This window comes from Corella eumyota, chromosome 5, assembly GCF_963082875.1.
Source record: "Corella eumyota chromosome 5, kaCorEumy4.1, whole genome shotgun sequence".
Lineage (NCBI taxonomy): Eukaryota > Metazoa > Chordata > Ascidiacea > Phlebobranchia > Corellidae > Corella > Corella eumyota.
Genome location: NC_137494.1, coordinates 1,911,209 through 1,931,171, shown reverse-complemented (window position 1 = coordinate 1,931,171; position 19,963 = coordinate 1,911,209). Strand labels below are relative to the sequence as shown.

The window sequence follows — 19,963 nt, the reverse complement described above, 5'->3', positions numbered from 1 at the left end:
TTGTGACATGACAATAAGCAAATCGCGTTCTTGACCTTTTGATGTAATCGTCGCGCTATCCGGAAAGTAGGTTAGGATAAGTTTCTGTTTACAATTCGCTAATTTGAAAACTAGAACAGAGGAGTCGTTTATAATAACATCTGTATTACAGTAAGGTTAATTAACCGTAAGTTTGAATAAAGTTGGAACACGAGGCATAAGGTGCCGGCCTTTAAAGTTCAAACGGTTCCGAAAATACACCAACTGCCCTCGACCGAATTGTTTCGCTATATAAGTACCGCGTAAAAGATGTTAGTTGTTAGAAGACCGACCATAAAAACTCGAAATCTCAACTGTATACAAAGCGAGTGTCTTCAGTAGTCGGATATAGGTCGAGATTTGGTGATTTTTAGTTTTTTTCTTAAACGGAAACCAGCCTTGTATAGCCGTAATGACGGCGCTACTGCGTGAACCTACATATTGTCCGTCGATTTCGCTACTTGAAACTTAGGCCTAATACAAAGAACTCGTTTTTTTGTAAGATTTTTGGCCCGTATGTAAAAAGAATGTTAATAATAGACTAGAGATAGAGAGAGTTGCATTGATTAGCTATGGTATCACTTAGTAGTGTTCTAACACAGCTTGAATGTGAGCAACGCGTGATACTCGGAAAGCGTGTTTTCGATATTGTTCTGCTTGGTCAGCTGAACGAAGACAACTCGGTACGACAGAAAACCAGGCGTTAAAAGAAGTCTTTAAACAAATTGGACCACCCAAAGTTATAAGTTCAAATATAGAAGTTCAGGAAATGAGGTTATAATATCAAACAGTTTAAAAATAAATCTTTTGTATTGGAATTGGTGACGGTTATTTTTGGGTAGTTTTCGTTTTTATTTTTTTAAACCGAAATTAGATCTTGGCATTTGAAATCATTTACTAATTAAATTGTAAGTTAAAAATGATGAACTTTCTACAGCAAAATAGAAATATTACCAGACAGTAGTTTTTAAGAAGGCATAGTTTGTTATATTTCCTCTATCACGACTTATTCTACTTTAAATTTTCTCCTAAACACTAAATATGTTAGAATAATGTTAGCCCAAAGCTTAATATAATGTTAACTTTCTATTCAATGTTATGTGGATTTAAACCCACATTTCTTTTATCACAAACCCCACCTTTTCCAGTGTTTAGATTTATTACCAATAGTTACAGTATTAGAAGTATTATGAATATAATAAAACAGGTTTTTGTTGATTTCAGTTTTTAAAGTTTAGTTGGATTTTGTGATTTTTAAAAAGAATTTGTAATTTTAAGAAACATAACTAACAATGGTATTTGTTGATTGTTTGTGTATTAGGAAAGCGAAATGTTTTTTAATTTTGATATTTATACCAGTAACTACTGACTACATTTAAACAGCATTTGTTTGACATATTTATCCGAAGCTTTTTTGTAGGTTTATTAGTTTAGTTGTGTTTTTAAAAGAGACAAAGCATTTTTTATGCTGTCGAATTGTTGGCTAAAAGTATTTTTGATTAGGAAAAGTCAAATAATTGACGCAAAGTCAGTACGCAGACAAAAACTACTGTAGTTACTTCTAAAAAATTATATTGCAAGAAAAAGTCAGACAAAAGTAGACACCCATTCAGATAAATGTAATTTTACTTTAAAATTTAACCATTTTTTATTTATTTTTTGTAGTTGTTTTTATCGGTAAATTTTGTTTTTAAAAATTAAATTTGAAATCTGGAATGTTAAGTTCACTCCCCGACCCATGCAAATCTCGACCACTAGGAGGAGCTAATATGTGGAGAACAGGTAAAACTTATTTTTTCATTTTCTTTTTTTTAATTCAAACATTTTAATTTTCGCTTTTAAATGTTGATTAAATTGTTTTTTCATTTCTTCTTTTTAAATTTTTCTTTAAGTTTTATTGAGTAGTAACTGTTCTTAATTTAGTTTTACAATATTTACTTTAGACCATCGTAAATTTTTGTTAAAATTACAACTTCTTTATAGTTGTGTTTAAGATTAGATGACGAACTTTAATTGAACTATACAGATCATTCTATATTCAAACTAAAATACAATTTTTTATATAAAAATTTGACCTGGTTCTACTTATTTTTTATTCTCATTTCTACCTTAAAGGCAAATGTTAGTAACTAACACTAACTAAGATATAAAAATTCTGCTTTAGTCTACTTTTTTGTAAATTTAATTTTACAAATATTTTTCAGGCAACAACCAGAGTATCCCAGACTGGGCTTACAAGCCTGAGTCAGCTCCTGGCAGCAGACAAGTTCAGTTGTGGCATTTTATATTAGAGTTGTTACAAGATGAACAATATCAGGTAAAATAAAGGGGTTTAAAATGTGGGGTTGAAGCTAATAGTTTACCACCAGTTTTGTCATTTATAATGTTCATTTTAATGTGTAATATTTAGATTTGTAAATATTTTTTATAAGTTTAAAAAAAGTAAAATTTTACAATAAATTATATATACATATATATAGTGTTAAATTATGCACTGTCATCTTTGTAAATTTTCTGAATATTTTTCATCGATTTGCTCTGCAAACAAATTGCGAAAAACAAATATTTAATGTTAAGGTAGTTTTCAAATATTTCAAATATTGCGTCATGTTATATAACTTCAACATATTTTCTCTTGTTAAACATATAATTTAACATCACCAACAATTTGCACCTACATATTTGCTCTTTATTCTAACATAAATCTTAGTAAACGTGTATTTTTAACATAAGGGTTCTACTTAAAATACACAAGGAAACTTTCCCAGTATTTAGTATATAGTTTACTTAAACAATAAATTTTATGGCAGAATATAAAATCACAAAATTGATGTACTTGTACGAACTGCTTTAAAGTATGAGCTGTTAATATAACTTGTATTTAATTTTGTTTTAGGATATAATTGCCTGGCAAGGTGAATATGGAGAGTTTGTAATCAAAGATCCGGATGAGGTGGCAAAATTGTGGGGGATGCGAAAGTGTAAACCTCACATGAACTATGACAAGCTCAGTAGAGCATTGAGGTAAAACTTTAACATGTCCTGTGAAATTTAAAAAATTCTAGTTTTTTGTTTGCTATTGGTTTAAAGAATTTTTTTTTTTGATTCTTGTATTTTTTGTGGTATGTTACTTTATTTTTAAGGCTATGTGTGTAGGAATTAAACACTAAGGCTAAGAAATTAAATTTATGTATTTGTTAGCGATTTTGTTATCAGTTTTAATCATATTTTAGTAATTACATTTTTAATGGTTCATTTAGGTATTACTACAACAAACGGATCTTGTATAAAACAAAGGGAAAAAGGTTTACTTATCAGTTTAACTTTCGGGAGCTGGCTGCTCCAGTTGGACTAACTCCTCCACTCCCTCATTCACAACAGGTAACCATGACAACTATTTAATAGAAGAAGCCAAATTTTTTTGTTAAAATTTAAATTTTGTCGTTAAAAACTTGATTTTTTTTTATTTAATTTTGTTATGTGGATAGGTTGTATTTTCGTTAAACCTTTAATGTTCAAACCTTATTTATTTTAAATTATTTTCTTATTACTTTTTTAAATTACTTTTTAAAAGCATATTTTGTTGTATAAGCTAAAAGTTTAAACTGCCAGTTTACATTAATAATAAGTTTGGTGTTTAAACATTCACGAATTTCTCCTTAACCTTATAACTAATTAGTTGATGTAAATTACTTAATCTTATTTATTATAAACAACATTTCTGTAGTTTCATAACCTTGAGATGCCTTTCTTCTTAATATAAGTACTTTGGAAATATTTTATCTGTTTTTTTTAAGGTCAATGTTTAAAATCTACCAGCAAAAAATTTTACATAACAATTTTCAGGTGTCTTGTTTAATATTTTAAATATTTTTCGATAAATTTTAATATTTTAATTATTTCAGCTTCCAACTAATGCAGCTGTAGCAGCAATGACTGCCCATATGGTTGATATTTCACGACGACAACAATTAAATATCATCAACCAACTAAGAGCAGGAATGAGTAAGTTTTCTTGTAGAATATCACATTTCTTGTTTACATTTTGTCTCCTATTGTGGCCAAATTTTTACTTATTTTTCTAACATTTATTTTGTTATAGACCTTGTTGTTAATTTAAGTTAAAAAATTCGAACTTTGGTTTTAACTTTAGGTGACCCACTGACTTGTTTAAATAAATATTGTTAGGAACTCGCTAATTAGTAATTACTTTACATTACAAATATTTAATTAGGGAAAAAGAAACTTGAATAAAATAATATTTGTTTTATCTAAAACTACATTTCAATTAAATTCTTGTTAGAAATAAAAATTCTTTTAACAAAATTTAATTATCAACTTTTTTCGACTTATTAAAAAAGTGACAAAATATAAAAAAGTGATACTTTGTTTAGATGGTAACCGTGGTGATGGTGATGATAAAGTCTTCAGTCCCCTTCAGGAATCTCCACTTCAGTCTCCAATAGCAACAGTGCCTCCACAAAGAATGGGTAAGTTCAAATCTTGATCCATTCGGTAAAAAAAATAATTAAAAGAAAAAGTTTTTAAAATACTAGTTGACAGCCTGCCCCTACGGTCGGGATTTTAATTATCATGATATGGTCACAACTTTTAACTAATATTTGCCAGCAATAATTTACCTGCACACCACAAAGGGGAATTTTGTAGGCCTATAAATTGGTCTTATATATACCTCCCACCAAGCTCTGATACAAAAAAACTTTTTTCAGCTGCTACAAGATTGCTTCGTGGATCAGTTAGTGATGGAAGTGAAGAGTCTCTTGCAACATCAGAGAGTGACGATGTCATCCGAGGAATGCCAGCTCCAATTTCTCCACTTGTGGGAGCTGTTCGTTATCGTTGTCACCCTTCAGTGATTCCGAGACATTTTAGACACAGAATGGTTCCGCCTGCGTTGTCTCAAGTTCCAAGTTAGTATACTAATTTTCATATTTTTATTTTGGCAAATTTTACAAAAAAATTAAACATTTTTTTTTACTCTTTTAGGTAGTCCAAGCACTCAGGGAGTAAATCCTGGTACCGGACCTCCAACACCCGGTGCCTTCCGTTTCCCGTTACCGCTTTATCCTGGTTCCTTACCTACGACCCCTACTTACATCGGATATGTTCCAAGCCCCACTTTTTCACCCTCGTTTAGCCCTCTACAGACAGCAAGCCCCGGTCTTTTGAACCCAAGTAGAAGACGACATTTCTTCTCGTTCGATGTGGATGATATTAAAGCTTATCATACGTGAGTTTAAGATCATTATTTCTTCATTTTTTGATACTAATTAGTTGAACGTTTGATCCAAAATTATAAAATTTAATGGCGTAGGTCCTAATTTAATGGTTTTTTTTGATGAAATTTTATATAAAACACCTTTTTAGATTTGCATATTTTATCTTATTTAACAATATTGTTTTTCTTTATAGTCCAGGGAGTGACCCCAGTACAGAAACCCCTAAAACTTCTACAAACCCAGTTAACTCCACTTCCAATGGGTTCCTTACACCCCATACTCCAGGTAGACACTTTAATAGTTATGATTTTATAAATATATAATAAAACAAGTTGCTACTTTAAAATTTACTGATGTATTGATGTTGATTTTAATATTTGGATTATTCCAGGTACCCCACATACCCCATCTCTGTTGTTATCTCCTGGAGCTTACAGGAATTTGGAAAGTTCAAGTAATGGAACTTTACAACTTCAAAAACCTCCACTTAGTAGAAAAAGATGGTAAGCTTTCTATATTGTTATTTGCTGCTGTGTATATTTCAATCATTTTTAGCAAATATTTTATTTATAAGGAAAATTGTTTTTCTACTTTAGTAGTTTCAATGACGGGGGATTGAACTCCAAACTGCATCGATCTGACGAAAAGGCCTCAGCAGAGGTCAAAGTTGAGAGAAATAGGTCAACAGAATCAGACCAGAAGGTTCCAAGTTCAAGTCCCAATCAGGACAATGGCCAGGAATTGTTGAAACAAAAAGATTCAGTGAAAAATTCAGATAAAAAGTTTTTATTAAGCCAGAAAGCCCCAAAACTCCGATTCAAGGTTTGAATTTTATAACTTTTTACATTTTAGAAATATTAGTTATTATTCAGTTTTATTTTATTTTTTTTTCTACAGAGTCACATCACGGATGAAACTGATGTTAGTGATCACTTTGGGAATTCTTTGTCTTTGAATTCCCCGAATAATTTGGCAAATTCACCAAATCCATTCATGTTTGGACAAACTGCTAGCTCACCAGGTAAGTTCAAGTTTTTATTAAATTTGTCATTTTTTAAAACTTTTGTTTAAATGTTATATTTATTTAGGTTTCAAACTTCCGAGACCGACATTTTTTGGATTTACTTCTCCTCCAGCTCCCACTCGTCCAAAGAAGAGCGGACACAGCATCCGGGACATTCTCGGACACAATAGCAGTGAGGAGGAAGATCAAGGTCATCCTGAAGGTCACAAGAAAGGTCAAGAAGTTGAGAAAAACGGAGAAAAAGAAATTAAAAGCGAAAAAATTTTCTCTTCACCACCAAATAATGACAACTCGATGACATCATCACATGATGATACTGATGTCACTTTGGAGCATTGTGATGTCACTCCAGTGAAGCGTGACGATGAGCAGATGAGTGTAGATAGTGGTTTAATGCATGAAGGAGCTCGGCGGGATTTGAACTCGGAAAGTTCGGATGAAGATGTTAACGTGGATGTGGAAGACGAGGAGCAATTGTGGGATTAATATTCAGTGGATTGTCTTTTACTATGACATCATAGTTTACTGTTCTTTAGAATCTAGAAGAAAAACTTTAGAAGTGGAAGCTGATATTTGTTGTTAAAATAAAAGCAAATAGGAGGATTCAAAAATTACCTAGGATTTCTATTTGGTGCAAAGAATTAGGGAATTAATTATTGCTTATCATCTTTAAAAACTATTTTAAAGCCGCTCTGAAGAAAAGTTCAATATTTCCGACGTTTTATTCAATTTATTTTAATTTTATATCCAGATATTATTTTTCTTAAATTTAGGAACAAATTTTCACTTGTTTTTACCTACTCTTCTGTGATTGGTCGGTTTCTTTGCACGAACAACCAATCAGAATTCTGTAAAATACAGTGTTTCCCTCATATTTTTGTTCGTGCCATTTTTTTTAATTCTAAAATCTCGACGTCAGTATTACAATTTTTACTCGATAAAAAAATTTGTTTTGTAAATCTGATTTTAACTTTCGTTCTGTAATTGTTCACTTTTTCATCAGATTAAGAAGTACAAAATGTTGTAAAGTTTTTGTATAGGGTAAATACTTCTGCCAAAAATGTTTTTTTGCGCTGCCAATTCAATTAAAGTGCCTACTTTGTTTGTTATGAAAAGCCTATTTTTCTACACCAATTGCTTTAGTTTTATAAAGAAATTAAACCTGATATTTGAGTCCGTGCAGTCGCAAGTTCGAAACCGCCCAAAGTTAATATTTTTCAGTTCATTTTTTTGCTTTATTTTGTAATATTTAATTTTTTTGTTTTTTTTACAAATTGGATTTTTTTTAGATAACTTCGTACGACAATTATTTCATTTTTACTAAAATCCAATTACAATCCATCCTTGTGACGACTAATCATGCTTTAATGACGTCACAAACTTCGTGACGTCATGAATTTTCGAGTTTCATGATCTTGAAATCATTTGCATCTACTTATGTATAGAAAAGCTTGCTAATTTTTTTGTGTTTTTTTGCGCTTTTAACTTTTATATCAAACTATTAAATAAACTTTGTTCAAAGTAAACGTAGAGGATTTGTTTTCGGTGTTGCTTGTTTGTTTTTTTTACAAGCTAAACTTTGTACAAATGATGGTTTAAAAATACTGGGTAATTATGTAACATTCGTTTAACGAGTTTAATTATGTAACATTCGTTTATTTACATCGGCAAAAAAGCAAATAAAAACACATTAAATCAAGGGCATAATAGGAAACATAGCACATAAAAATATGTAATTAAGTAAAAAAGTACAGTCGGAATGAATAATGAAAAAGAACTTTAAAGTCAAAATGTTAACAAAAAATTATTCTTCGTTAGTTTTTGAACTTCCAGCTTCTTCTTGATTCGTCTCACTGATTTCCTCTTCCTTTCTCTCACTGTTCTCTTCTGTATTGCCTTTTTCAATTTCATTATTCTCTTTTTCATCTACTGATTTTGTTACAGCGATTTCTTTCTCTTCAGGAGGAGAGAGAGCGGGAAGTAAGGGAGCTTGAATCCGGAGCACACCTTCGTCATTTAATTGTGACGTCAGTGCGTCGACGTTGACGTCATCAGGAAGAACCAAGGATTTGTGATATTCTTTTCTGGAATAAGATTTTAATCCGTTTGAGTTTTCTTCCTCTTCTTTTGCAGCATCCACGACAAGTTTGTGTCCGATCACTTTGACCTTGATCTCAGAGGAATCAAAACCTTCAAGTTTAAAATCGAACGAGAATTCTTTCTTTTCATCTTTCTTCGTGCAACATTTTCTATTGTCAGATATTCTTCCGCGTTTGGCTAGGAGTAATCCGGGAAGCAAATGATCAAAAATTTCGTCCTCAAATTTTCTTCTACGTTGTTGTCTTCGCGGACTTACAAAAAATGGGTTAAAAATTTCTTCGTTGTAAAATGACGAAGCTGGGTAGACAATTCTGCAAGCCATTTTATTTTCTTCTAAATTCTTTAAATTTTCTGATAAATATTCAATGTTCAGTGACTTTATATCTTCTCTTGATAATTCTGAATGATGTCTTGTCTAAGAGTTGCGAGGTTCTAATACTAATTTACCTTAATTGTAGAACGTTCTAGAATTAACAAAGTTTAATTTTTCAGCAATTTCTAGAACTAGAACACTATTGCACCTTCTAGAATATTCTAGAAACACACGGCGCGTCAAAATTGTATTTATTACAGTTTTGTTAATTAAACTACAATTTTAACGCAAAATGCTAACTATGTTTTCCATTTAAATTGAAATGGCAAATTATTTTAAATTTCTGGTATTTTATTTTTAAAATACATTATCTAACTTTTTAACTTTTGACGTTGTAAAATTTTGATACGCCGTGTATTTGTTGTTTAAGCAGGTTCGCGCTATTGTCAGAATATTCTAGAAAATCAGTCATTTTTGTTTCTCGATTTTTCTGGAATTCGGACAAGTTGGTATAAAAGCATTGCGAATCTTAGACAAGATATCATTCAGAATCATTAACAAAAGATTTAAAGTCACTGGATATCGATTATTTATCAGAAATTAAAAGAATTTAGAAGAAAATAAAATGGCTTGCAGAATTGTCTACCCAGCTTCGTCGTTTTACAACGAAGAAATTTTTAATCCATTTTTCGTAAGTCCGCGAAGACAACAACGTAGAAGAAATTTTGAAGACGAAATTTTTGATCATTTACTTCCGGGACTACTTCTAGCGACTGGCGGAAGAATACCTGAAGAGAGAAAATGTTGCGCGAAGAAAGATGAAAATAAAGAATTCTTGTTTGATTTTAAACTTGAAGGTTTTGATTCCTCCGAGATCAAGGTCAAAGTGATCGGACACAAACTTGTCGTGGATGCTGCAAAAGAAGAGGAAGAAAACTCAAACGGATTAAAATCTTATTCCAGAAAAGAATATCACAAATCTTTGGTTCTTCCTGATGACGTCAACGTCGATGCGCTGACATCACAATTAAATGACGAAGGTGTGCTCCGAATTCAAGCTCCCTTTCTCTCCGCTCTCTCTCTTCCTGAAGAGAAAGAAATTGCTGTAACGAAATTAGAAGAAGGTAAAGAAGAGAATAATGAAGTAGAAGAAGGCAATACAGAAGAGAACAGTGAGAAAAAAGAAGAGGAAACTAGTGAGGCAAATCAAGAAGAAGCTGGAAGCTCAAAAGCAAACGATGAATAATTTGTTTGGAAATTAAGCTTTTTGAGTTTATAATTTTTTGCCTAACAGTACAATGTTAATCTTTTATAATCATTCATATTGAAGTTATGTATATATATACTATTCTTTATTTATTAACATCGTGTAATTCTGCGTCAAAAAAGGTGAAATAAAATGTAAATAACTTCTATTTTCTTGCCATTAGAAAAAATCTAGTTTCTGTTGATATATTTATTTTAAGAAATATTTACAAACCAAATTTAGGAAGAATAGTGTAGCGTTTTTTTTAGTTGTGAATAAATATGATTATGAAATTAAACAACATAATAATATGACGTCACAAATTACAGTTTTTAACAAATCTATTGCACAGACGTCCGAGTTGAAATAAAATCTTAACAATATATGAGTGCGCAATATTCAAAAAATTATGAAAAAAAATAAACATTTTTAATTTAGCTACAAAATTTACGACATTTTTAAATTTAAAATTTTATGTACAAAGTAGCATTTAAATCGTCGGTTATTCTTTTAATGAAGAAGGTCTAATATTCAGGATTTTTAAGTCCTCGCCAAGTCTTGATAAGTCGAGTTCGAGTCTATACATAATCGCCATTTCCTTCTGCAAGTTAAAAATATTTGTAAAAATTAGAAATAAATTTATTTATATTTTAGGTCTTTCTTTTTTTTTCTAGATTTTTGGGATTTTATTTGTTGAAAAATTAGGTATATAAAAACTGGTTTTCTATGTGATTTTGTTAAATATATTATTTTAGCAAAAAAAATTAGTAATTTGGTGTTTGTAAAATGTTTTTTTTAAACTTTAATTTATGTATTAGGTCTTTCTTTTTTATGTGAAATGGTTTAAAATTTAAATTGTAACAAGATTTTGACATATTAAAAAGATGTTTTCCTATACGATTTTCTTTAATTGATAATGATTTTTAACTGATAGAAAATCAGTACCACTTGGTGTTCGTAAAATGCATGATAACATTTCTAAATTCTGCCTACCTATTTAAATTATGAATGCCACAACAACATTATATATAAGCTTATATTATATGAACATTTGCTCATTCTTGAAAGATTGACTTTGTTAATTATTAATATTTGTATTTGAAATGTTTAAAAGGGGCCACGAATTAATGAGTGGAAAATACCAAACTGTTGAATTATTTAACATAAAAACAAGACTTTCAAATATGTTATTGACGTTTTTGAATCGATATATTTACATATTGACGAATTTGAGATTACATGTTTAAATTATACGTCAAAAAACATATAAATTATAAAATAATGAAAGAAAATTGTCAAATTAAAGTTTGTTTCGTAAATTAATTTTGGGTTAGTTTTGAGATTTTAAATATTTTAACGCTTCTATATGGTTTAATTAAAATTGTTAACGTTATATAAGTTTAGCCAATGGCCTGTCCTACGGTTAGAATTTTAATTGTCGTAATATGATCGCAACTTTTAACTAATAATTGCCCGCGATAAATCACCTGCACCACAAACCACCCTTTTATTTATTTTGTAGTCCTATTTATTGGACATACATATACTCGTCCACTAAGCTCTTTTATATGTAAAATGATGCGAATTTATGTAATTTAGTTTCCCAGCTTTTTTACATTTCTGCAACGTTTTATAAATCTGACTTTAAAATATTGTTTTATTAAAATCCCACCTCTGTCATTGCATCTTCGGTCGGAGTGTTTTCGTCATTCCAAACTGCCTGTGCGTCATTGTTGTTGTTAATTGCGTCATAGTTATTATTGTCTGACATCATACTGTCCCCAATCAATTCATCGTTGTCTTTTTCAAAAGCTAAAAAACAAAAAAATTAAAAATGAATATTTTTTATTCGTTTTTTCGATTTGTTAATACTTATTTTTTTATTTTTCCATATTTATTTAAGAAGAATTTTAGTAATTAAAAAAAATTGGTCAAAAAAAATATAATTAAGCAAAGGTTCAAGCAAGTTCGATATTGATTTATTTTAAATAATTGAAGATTTTTTATTCTCTCTGACGTAAGTTGTTGGTGTTATATTTAAAATATTTTTCTGTTGTTGACATGTCATTAAATTTTGTTTTTTCAATTTATTGGATTTTTAAATATAACTAAATTGTGAAGGATTTTTATGACAGGTTATGTAACGAAACTATTGCGGAACACTAAACATTAAAAAATATTTTAATACCCCCCTGCTGGGAAATCCCCTTTGCTCAATTTTTACCCTTAAAGTGCCTCCTAAAAATATATTGTCATATTTTATACCTTCTTTTGTTACGTCACTATCTCCATTATCTTTCTCGTCTTCTTGGTTTTCTTCAGGAATTGAATCTATTAAACTTTCTTCGTTTAAAATTTCGTTTTTGAGGTAATCGAGCGGGATGACCAAGAACTCTCCATCTTCTTCGTTCAGTGACGTAATAAACGGGGTGTTTATTGAATCACCATTCATTATGTCGTCATCAGTATTAGATTGATCTGTATTATCTGTTAGCAATAGGGAATTTATAAATTTTAAGCGAATTTAATTTTTTTTTTAGTTTTTTTTAATATATATTTGTAATTTAAAAATTAAATAAAAGTTATAACAAAACGAAATTTATTGTGGGAACTCACCCAAAATATCTTCGTTATTCTTTTTACCAGTCTCCATATTAATAACGTTGTTATTATTTTCATTTAATTCTAAAACAAAAAATAAATTAAAAAATATTAAAAATTCTAATTTATTTTTTAATTTTCCGTTTTAATATTCTTACCTCCATTCGCGCTACGTTTTAATCCCAGGACATTATCGTCATTGTTGACGTCATAATCGGCATTGATTCCACGTAATTGTGACGTCAGATCGTTCAGTTCGTTCTGCAAATCAGGGTCGGCGGTTGCAGGTGGCGCTGTGACCTCTTTTCCAGTTTTAACTGAATAAAATAAAACAAAATTAAAAACGTCCCAACAGCTCACATTTCTCTACTCAAAATATATAAATCTATAACCTTAAGGTGATACGAAAAAAATTATTAAAATTTTTTAAAAAGAATTAATGATGCAAAAAATAACAAAAAACCAGGCCATGTAAAACAATAATATTATCCATATTGGGGACTTTAAAAACCTTGTCATTTTCTAAACGAATTGTTTTAACAAAACCAAACCCCACTCAAAACTAAAATATTAAAATTTTTGTTTCAAATATTCAGAAAGTACCCGAGTTATCTTTGCCATCTGATTGTTGCATTATGAGAAAATTTTTGCAGAATTCCGAAACACTTTTATCTCCCCCCGACATCGCCATAATAGCTTCCATAAGACAATTCATTGTCTATAAAAAAAATAAAAAAAATATTAAAATATTAAAAAGTTAAAAATAGAAAATGTCCAAAAATTTTAAAAATATGTCAAAAATAAAAAAAGTATTAAAAAATTTAAAAAAATAGGATTTAAAAATTTTTTTTTTGGTAAACTTTTTTTAGAAGATAACAGTTAAAATTAAAACAATTTGAAAATAAATTTAAATAGAGTTTTTCTTTTAAATTAAATTGTGTTTTCGGTTTATCGATCCGAGCTTATTTTGTTACAAATTTAGAATCAGAAAAAGTAGTTTATTCAATTTCTAATCAACAAAATCTGTTCCATCAAAAACATATTGATTCCTACTGACGTTTTAACAATTAACTCGCTTGTTTATTTTCAATAAAATCTCGTAAGCACCATTGTTGAAATGTTATTACTATTTTTTAATTTGGTTTTAAGGACGTCTGGTAAACGTTTTAAAAATGATAAAATCAATAAATTTCACAATATTTTTTACCGGTATAACCTTAACTACAAAGATACACATTGTTTAATATCAGATTCAAAATATTCAAAATAAACCATTGGTAAACCGTAACAATGGTGCTTACGTCAGTTCAATTTGCCTATACATACCAAGTAAAATAAGCAAAATGTTTTTTCTTATAAAAATTAAACTAAATTTTAATCCTAACTTAGAGGGCAACATTTCTTTAGTTTAAGCCTTTTAATATTTAAAACAGTTACAAAAAGAACATAAAATAACTTTCAACTCACTACTTCATCGTTTGTGATTGAGTTGTTTTGTTCTGGAGTAATATTTGTTGTTGTGGTAGTTGTTTCTGTAGTAGTTGTTGTTGTTGGAACCGGTACACTGACAATCTCTGTATAAGATGTATTTTAAATGGTGGTTTAAAGTATATAGAATTGTTTAAGATGTTCGTTTCATGAAATTGTTACAAAAAGTTAAAGTTTTTATGAAGATTGGATTTAACTTTTTCGTATCAAGTGGTCGTTTGCTTATATACTAAATCAAGCATTTCAATTTTCCTAAAGTCGAATTTAATATTTAAGACAGCATTAACATTTATAATAATTTATGAGTATGCGTTTGACATTTGAGTTTAAATCAATTCATAATTTATTAAACCCCAAACCGCATAAAGCTTATTTACCGTTATTTTGAAAAGTAAAAATCTCAAAATTTTACCAGCTGTTCTATTGTATAAATATTTAAAAGTAATCAACCAGGATGTTAAAAATATTCGGTTGTGTCTTAATTACGGCCTGACGTCAAAAATATTTAAAATTAGAAAAAACATGAATAATTCATTCTGACATTTTCGTTAAAAGTAACGCAAACGTAGGAATACGGGATTTGAAATCCCTATTGAATAGTGGATATCAGTAATACTTGACATATGTGTTGAAACGAATATATTATAATAGTATGGCCGGATCCGTGTTAATTGGAATCCCGTGTATAATATAAAAGTAATTTTCATTTCACACTTGGTTAGAAAAAATCGATTTTTACTTTAGAATTTAAGACGAAAATTTTTGATCAAATATTTTTGTAACTATTAAAAATAACATGAAATACTAATTAAGTAAATTTTTTTAGTTTTTTTAATAAAAATATAATAATGGAGTTTATTTATAATGGAGTTTGGAATTTATTTATGTACAAATTTATGTCCAATTTAAAGGCTTTTAAAATAAAAACTGTCCTTTATGGTGCATGGGTAACTTATATTAGTTAAGAGTTACGACAATAATATGACACTTAAAATCTTAACCGAAACGCGGGCTATCGACTAGTTTAAATAATAAAAATAAATTCTTGTACTTACGTTGTGTTAATGATAAAGACAAAACAATTGAAAATAGAATGGTTAACATATTCTTCTTTTTCTTTTCCTGTAGATACCTTGTTAAAGTTTGTTTTTCAACACTTTTTAAAAATATTTTTAAAATGAATTAAAAATCTAAAAAACAAAAAACTAAATAAATTACTTATCCCAAAATTAAAAAATAATTTATTAATGAAGATAATAAATAAGACTAAAAACTTTATTTAAAAATACATTTTTTATAAAAACTTGTCGCCTTTGCTTATTAACACCTACACTAGTGCAGTATAATAATCTTCATTTTAGAATGAAAAATTATATTGATCTTATCTTCTTTTATTCTCCAAAGGCAGATGGAAAATAGAAACCCTTTTTTTCTTTTCTCTCTTCTTCTCATTGGATTAAAAACGGGTATCGATATTTGTTCGTTAACAATTCCATCATTATGACGTCATGACATTTGGGAAAACGTGTAATATTATAATATAAGATATTATTTCATACAAACGTATTGTATTGACGTGGTTTTTTATTAGAATTTGTTAAATTTGTTGTTTTTATTTCATCGTTAGTAATAAATAATTTATAAAATAGACCACCTGAAAAAACTTCCGTTAAAATTAACATAAATTTCTGTTTAATACTCTTTATTTATTTTTTTTTTAATAAAAGACAAAAAACAAAAAAAAATATATATGACAAAAAAATATATATATAATTTACATTTAAAATTATTAAAAGTAATTATGTCATGTTATACAGTATAACATGACATAGTTACTAATCCCATAGTATAATAATAATATGCATAGCAATTAACGAAAAAATAACAAAATTTGCTAACAATATATTCATAGTTATATTAATTAGTTGGTTTCGTTAGGTAGTGTAAAATAACTTCGCTTTTCAATGACCATTAACGTTGGATCGTTTTTTATGTGGGGATGTAGCTCAGTGGTAGAGCGCATGCTTTGCATGTATGAGGCCCCGGGTTCAATCCCCGGCATCTCCATGTTTTTATTTATTTTTATTTTTTTGCTGATTATTATAAATTTATCCTAATTACAACGTTAATATGTTAATTACAACGTTAATATGTTTTTTTAAGAAATAACAATGTTATAATGTAATTTAGAACTTTCAGGTTTGCCAGAATTTGCTATTTTAATGAGAATCGAACTTACAACAAAGTATCACGCAGAGATTAAACCTTACAAGCTCTTTTACAATTCAATTATAATTATGGTTCGAAATCTTAGATTTCGAAAACATATTGTTATTGTCATTATATTTATTATTATGGTTCGAAATCTTAGATTTCGAAAACATATTGTTATTGTTATTATATTTATTATTATTATTATTATTATTTTTATTCTTACTAGTCCGAATTTTGGTTTAAAATAACTTTTGTTTTAGCACATTGAAAGTTTTGAAATTTTAGTATGTTGTTTGTCATATTGTTGTTTTCTGAGTCTCCTATTCTGAAAATTTAAAAGGTCTTTGTTTATTAAAATTTAAAGATCGTTATCAGGTTTTTAAATTTTGGTCAGTTATGTATCATGATATTAGTAACTCAAAAATGAATTAAAATTTTAATTTTTATCACTAATTACTAATTAATAGATGTTTATTAATTAAAATTTAAAGATTGTTGTTAGGTTTTCAAATTTTGGTCAATTGTATATTATGATATTAGTTAAATAAAAACAAGTTAAAAAATTAATTTTTGTATGTTTATCATATTTAATAGCTTGTTTATTTAATAAAAATCAGGGATTGTTATTAAAGCGCAGAATAATAAAAAAAAATTAATTTTTTAGTCTAATAATTAAAAAAAGGTATATATAATATTTGTTTAATTAGTTTAGTTAATATTTTTAATTAAGTAATGTTTATGCATAAATTTATTCACAATAAAGATTAATTTTAAAAATAATCAAATAATTTCGAACCATTTTTTATTTATCAAATAAATCTAGTTTTTATATTTTTTTTAACTAATACTTTTTTGGTCCTGTCGTATTTTTCTATTTATATGTATATATAAATAAACGTCGTGTTACATTATTTCTAGTTGGCGCAACGTTAAGGAGCTATACTCACAAGCCAATGGCCCCAGTTTAAATCCGGTGTAGCGCAAGAGCAAAAAAAAATTAATTTAAACTTTGGTAGTGGTGGGTTCGACTCTTAACTATGTCTATTTCAAAAAGTCAAAGAAAATATTTTTTAAATATCTCATGTTCATTCAAGCGGAACTAATTGGTCATGTGACAAATCAACGTTAATTGGGTAGGTGATGTTTTTTTTGTAAACTTATAATTATATATGCATATGACCTCACCGGGGTCACTTAAAGGCCAACTGGCCAAAACAAAAATTTGTCCTAACTTTTTTATTTTAAATTTTTTTTGCAAATTTCTTTATCTGGGATTTAAGTTAGACAAATGCGCATCTAATAAAGCAATTCATTTTGAATTTTAAGATTTGGCAATTTTTATGTAATATGCACATAACTTTTATGAATATTAATATTTTTGAAAAATATTCTTAAAATAGGTTCATAACGTTACTGCAGTTGTTTAGGTAAATTGAATTTTAAATTTAAAAAAAAAATTTTTTGTATAAACTTATAATCATATATGCATATGACCTCACCGGGGTCACTTAAAGGCCAACTGGCCAAAACAAAAATTTGTCCTAACTTTTTTATTTTAAATTTTTTTTGCAAATTTCTTTATCTGGGATTTAAGTGAGACAAGTGCGCATCTAATAAAGCAATTAATTTTGGATTTTAAGATTTGGCAATTTTTATATAATATGCACATAACTTTTATGAATATTAATATTTTTTTTAAATATTTTAAAAATAGGTTCATAACGTTACTGCAGTTGTTTTGGTAAAATGAATTTCAAATTAAAAAAAAAAATATTTTTGTATAAATTTATAATTATATATGCATATGACCTCACCGGGGTTACTTAAAGGCCAACTGGCCAAAACAAAAATTTGTCCTAACTTTTTTATTTTAAATTTTTTTTGCAAATTTCTTTATCTGGGATTTAAGTTAGACAAGTGCGCATCTAATAAAGCAATTAATTTTGAATTTTAAGATTTGGCAATCTTTATGTAATATGCACATAACTTTTATGAATATTAATATTTTTTTTAAATATTCTTAAAATAGGTCCATAACGTTACTGCAGTTGTTTTGGTAAATTGAATTTCAAATTTAAAAAAAAAAAAATTTTGTATAAACTTATAATTATATATGCATATGACCTCACCGGGGTCACTTAAAGGCCAACTGGCCAAAACAAAAATTTGTCCTAACTTTTTATTTTAAATTTTTTTTGCAAATTTCTTTATCTGGGATTTAAGTTAGACAAGTGCGCAAATAATAAAGCAATTAATTTTGGATTTTAAGATTTGGCAATTTTTATGTAATATGCACATAACTTTTATGAATATTAATATTTTTTAAAAATATTCTTAAAATAGGTTCATAACGTTACTGCAGTTGTTTTGGTAAATTGAATTTCAAATTTAAAAAAAAAATATTTTTGTATAAATTTATAATTATATATGCATATGACCTCACCGGGGTCACTTAAAGGCCAACTGGCCAAAACAAAAATTTGTCCTAACTTTTTTATTTTAAATTTTTTTTGCAAATTTCTTTATCTGGGATTTAAGTTAGACAAGTGCGCATCTAATAAAGCAATTAATTTTGGATTTTAAGATTTGGCAATTTTTATGTAATATGCACATAACTTTTATGAATATTAATATTTTTTAAAATATTCCTAAAATAGGTTCATAACGTTACTGCAGTTGTTTTGGTAAATTGAATTTCAAATTAAAAAAAAAAAAAAATTTGTATAAACTTATAATTATATATGCATATGACCTCACCGGGGTCACTTAAAGGCCAACTGGCTAAAACAAAAATTTCTCCTAACTTTTTTATTTTAAATTTTTTTTGCAAATTTCTTTATCTGCGATTTAAGTTAGACAAGTGAGCATCTAATAAAGCAATTAATTTTGGATTTTAAGATTTGGCAATCTTTATGTAATATGCACATAACTTTTATGAATATTAATATTTTTGAAAAATATTTTTAAAATAGGTTCATAAAGTTACTGCAGTTGTTTTGGTAAATTAAATTTCAAATTTAAAAAAAAAAAAATTTTGTATAAACTTATAATTATATATGCATATGACCTCACCGGGGTCACTTAAAGGCCAACTGGCCAAAACAAAAATTTGTCCTAACTTTTTTATTTTAAATTTTTTTTGCAAATTTTTTTATCTGGGATTTAAGTTAGACAAGTGCGCATCTAATAAAGCAATTAATTTTGGATTTTAAGATTTGGCAATTTTTATGTAATATGCACATAACTTTTATGAATATTAATATTTTTTTTAAATATTTTAAAAATAGGTTCATAACGTTACTGCAGTTGTTTTGGTAAATTGAATTTCAAATTTAAAAAAAAAAATGTTGTATAAAGTTATAATTATATATGCATATGACCTCACCGGGGTCACTTAAAGGCCAACTGGCCAAAACAAAAATTTGTCCTAACTTTTTTATTTTAAATTTTTTTTGCAAATTTCTTTATCTGGGATTTAAGTTAGACAAATGCGCATCTAATAAAGCAATTCATTTTGAATTTTAAGATTTGGCAATTTTTATGTAATATGCACATAACTTTTATGAATATTAATATTTTTTTTAAATATTTTAAAAATAGGTTCATAACGTTACTGCAGTTGTTTTGGTAAAATGAATTTCAAATTAAAAAAAAAAATATTTTTGTATAAATTTATAATTATATATGCATATGACCTCACCGGGGTTACTTAAAGGCCA

General features: G+C 27.9%; 4 protein-coding genes and 1 non-coding gene across 6 annotated transcripts; 3 read left to right on the top strand and 2 right to left on the bottom strand.

The window, feature by feature from the left end:
- Positions 1-1,682: 1,682 nt before the first annotated feature.
- Positions 1,683-7,794, top strand: LOC145752085 (uncharacterized). Of its 2 annotated transcripts, none has more exons than XM_082568291.1 (13): positions 1,683-1,800; positions 2,223-2,335; positions 2,915-3,042; positions 3,279-3,399; positions 3,924-4,023; positions 4,413-4,508; positions 4,749-4,949; positions 5,026-5,269; positions 5,452-5,543; positions 5,650-5,761; positions 5,855-6,080; positions 6,156-6,279; positions 6,347-7,794. In XM_082568291.1, the coding sequence occupies exons 1-13, from the start codon at positions 1,734-1,736 to the stop codon at positions 6,766-6,768; spliced, it is 2,046 nt and encodes a 681-aa protein (XP_082424417.1). In that variant the 5' UTR covers positions 1,683-1,733; the 3' UTR covers positions 6,769-7,794. The 2 variants fall into 2 exon arrangements, with proteins under 2 accessions (XP_082424417.1, XP_082424418.1); XM_082568292.1 differs by having other exon boundaries at positions 4,398-4,508.
- A 148-nt stretch (positions 7,795-7,942) lies between these two features.
- Positions 7,943-8,772, bottom strand: LOC145753011 (heat shock protein hsp-16.2-like). Its single transcript, XM_082569389.1, has one exon. It carries the CDS (start codon positions 8,702-8,704, stop codon positions 8,087-8,089), a length of 618 nt encoding a protein of 205 aa, XP_082425515.1. The 5' UTR covers positions 8,705-8,772; the 3' UTR covers positions 7,943-8,086.
- Positions 8,773-9,255: 483 nt separating this feature from the next.
- LOC145752616 (heat shock protein hsp-16.2-like) lies at positions 9,256-10,193 on the top strand. Its single transcript, XM_082568920.1, has one exon. It carries the CDS (start codon positions 9,321-9,323, stop codon positions 9,939-9,941), a length of 621 nt encoding a protein of 206 aa, XP_082425046.1. The 5' UTR covers positions 9,256-9,320; the 3' UTR covers positions 9,942-10,193.
- On the bottom strand, positions 10,043-15,221 carry LOC145752615 (uncharacterized). Its single transcript, XM_082568919.1, has 8 exons — positions 15,086-15,221; positions 14,010-14,116; positions 13,146-13,260; positions 12,701-12,859; positions 12,558-12,626; positions 12,207-12,428; positions 11,614-11,753; positions 10,043-10,542 (listed from the first exon to the last, which is right to left on the bottom strand). Exons 1-8 carry the CDS (start codon positions 15,132-15,134, stop codon positions 10,444-10,446), a joined length of 960 nt encoding a protein of 319 aa, XP_082425045.1. The 5' UTR covers positions 15,135-15,221; the 3' UTR covers positions 10,043-10,443.
- Positions 15,222-16,025: 804 nt separating this feature from the next.
- Positions 16,026-16,097, top strand: Trnaa-ugc (transfer RNA alanine (anticodon UGC)). Its single transcript has one exon. It is a non-coding gene; the product is annotated as a tRNA-Ala (tRNA).
- Positions 16,098-19,963: the final 3,866 nt, after the last annotated feature.

Bases quoted from the DNA above. Each gene is read 5' to 3' on its own strand.
- LOC145752616 (XM_082568920.1), top strand. From the start codon at position 9,321: ATGGCTTGCAGAATTGTCTACCCAGCTTCGTCGTTTTACAACGAAGAA.
- LOC145752085 (XM_082568292.1), top strand. From the start codon at position 1,734: ATGTTAAGTTCACTCCCCGACCCATGCAAATCTCGACCACTAGGAGGA. The intron at 4,024-4,397 runs GTAAGTTTTCTT...AATATAAAAAAG, and splicing joins CCAACTAAGAGCAGGAATGA to TGATACTTTGTTTAGATGGT. The intron at 5,544-5,649 runs GTAGACACTTTA...GGATTATTCCAG, and splicing joins CCTTACACCCCATACTCCAG to GTACCCCACATACCCCATCT.
- LOC145753011 (XM_082569389.1), bottom strand. From the start codon at position 8,704: ATGGCTTGCAGAATTGTCTACCCAGCTTCGTCATTTTACAACGAAGAA.
- LOC145752615 (XM_082568919.1), bottom strand. From the start codon at position 15,134: ATGTTAACCATTCTATTTTCAATTGTTTTGTCTTTATCATTAACACAA. The intron at 11,754-12,206 runs GTATAAAATATG...TTTGTTTTTTAG, and splicing joins TAGTGACGTAACAAAAGAAG to CTTTTGAAAAAGACAACGAT. The intron at 10,543-11,613 runs GTGGGATTTTAA...TTTAACTTGCAG, and splicing joins CCGAAGATGCAATGACAGAG to AAGGAAATGGCGATTATGTA.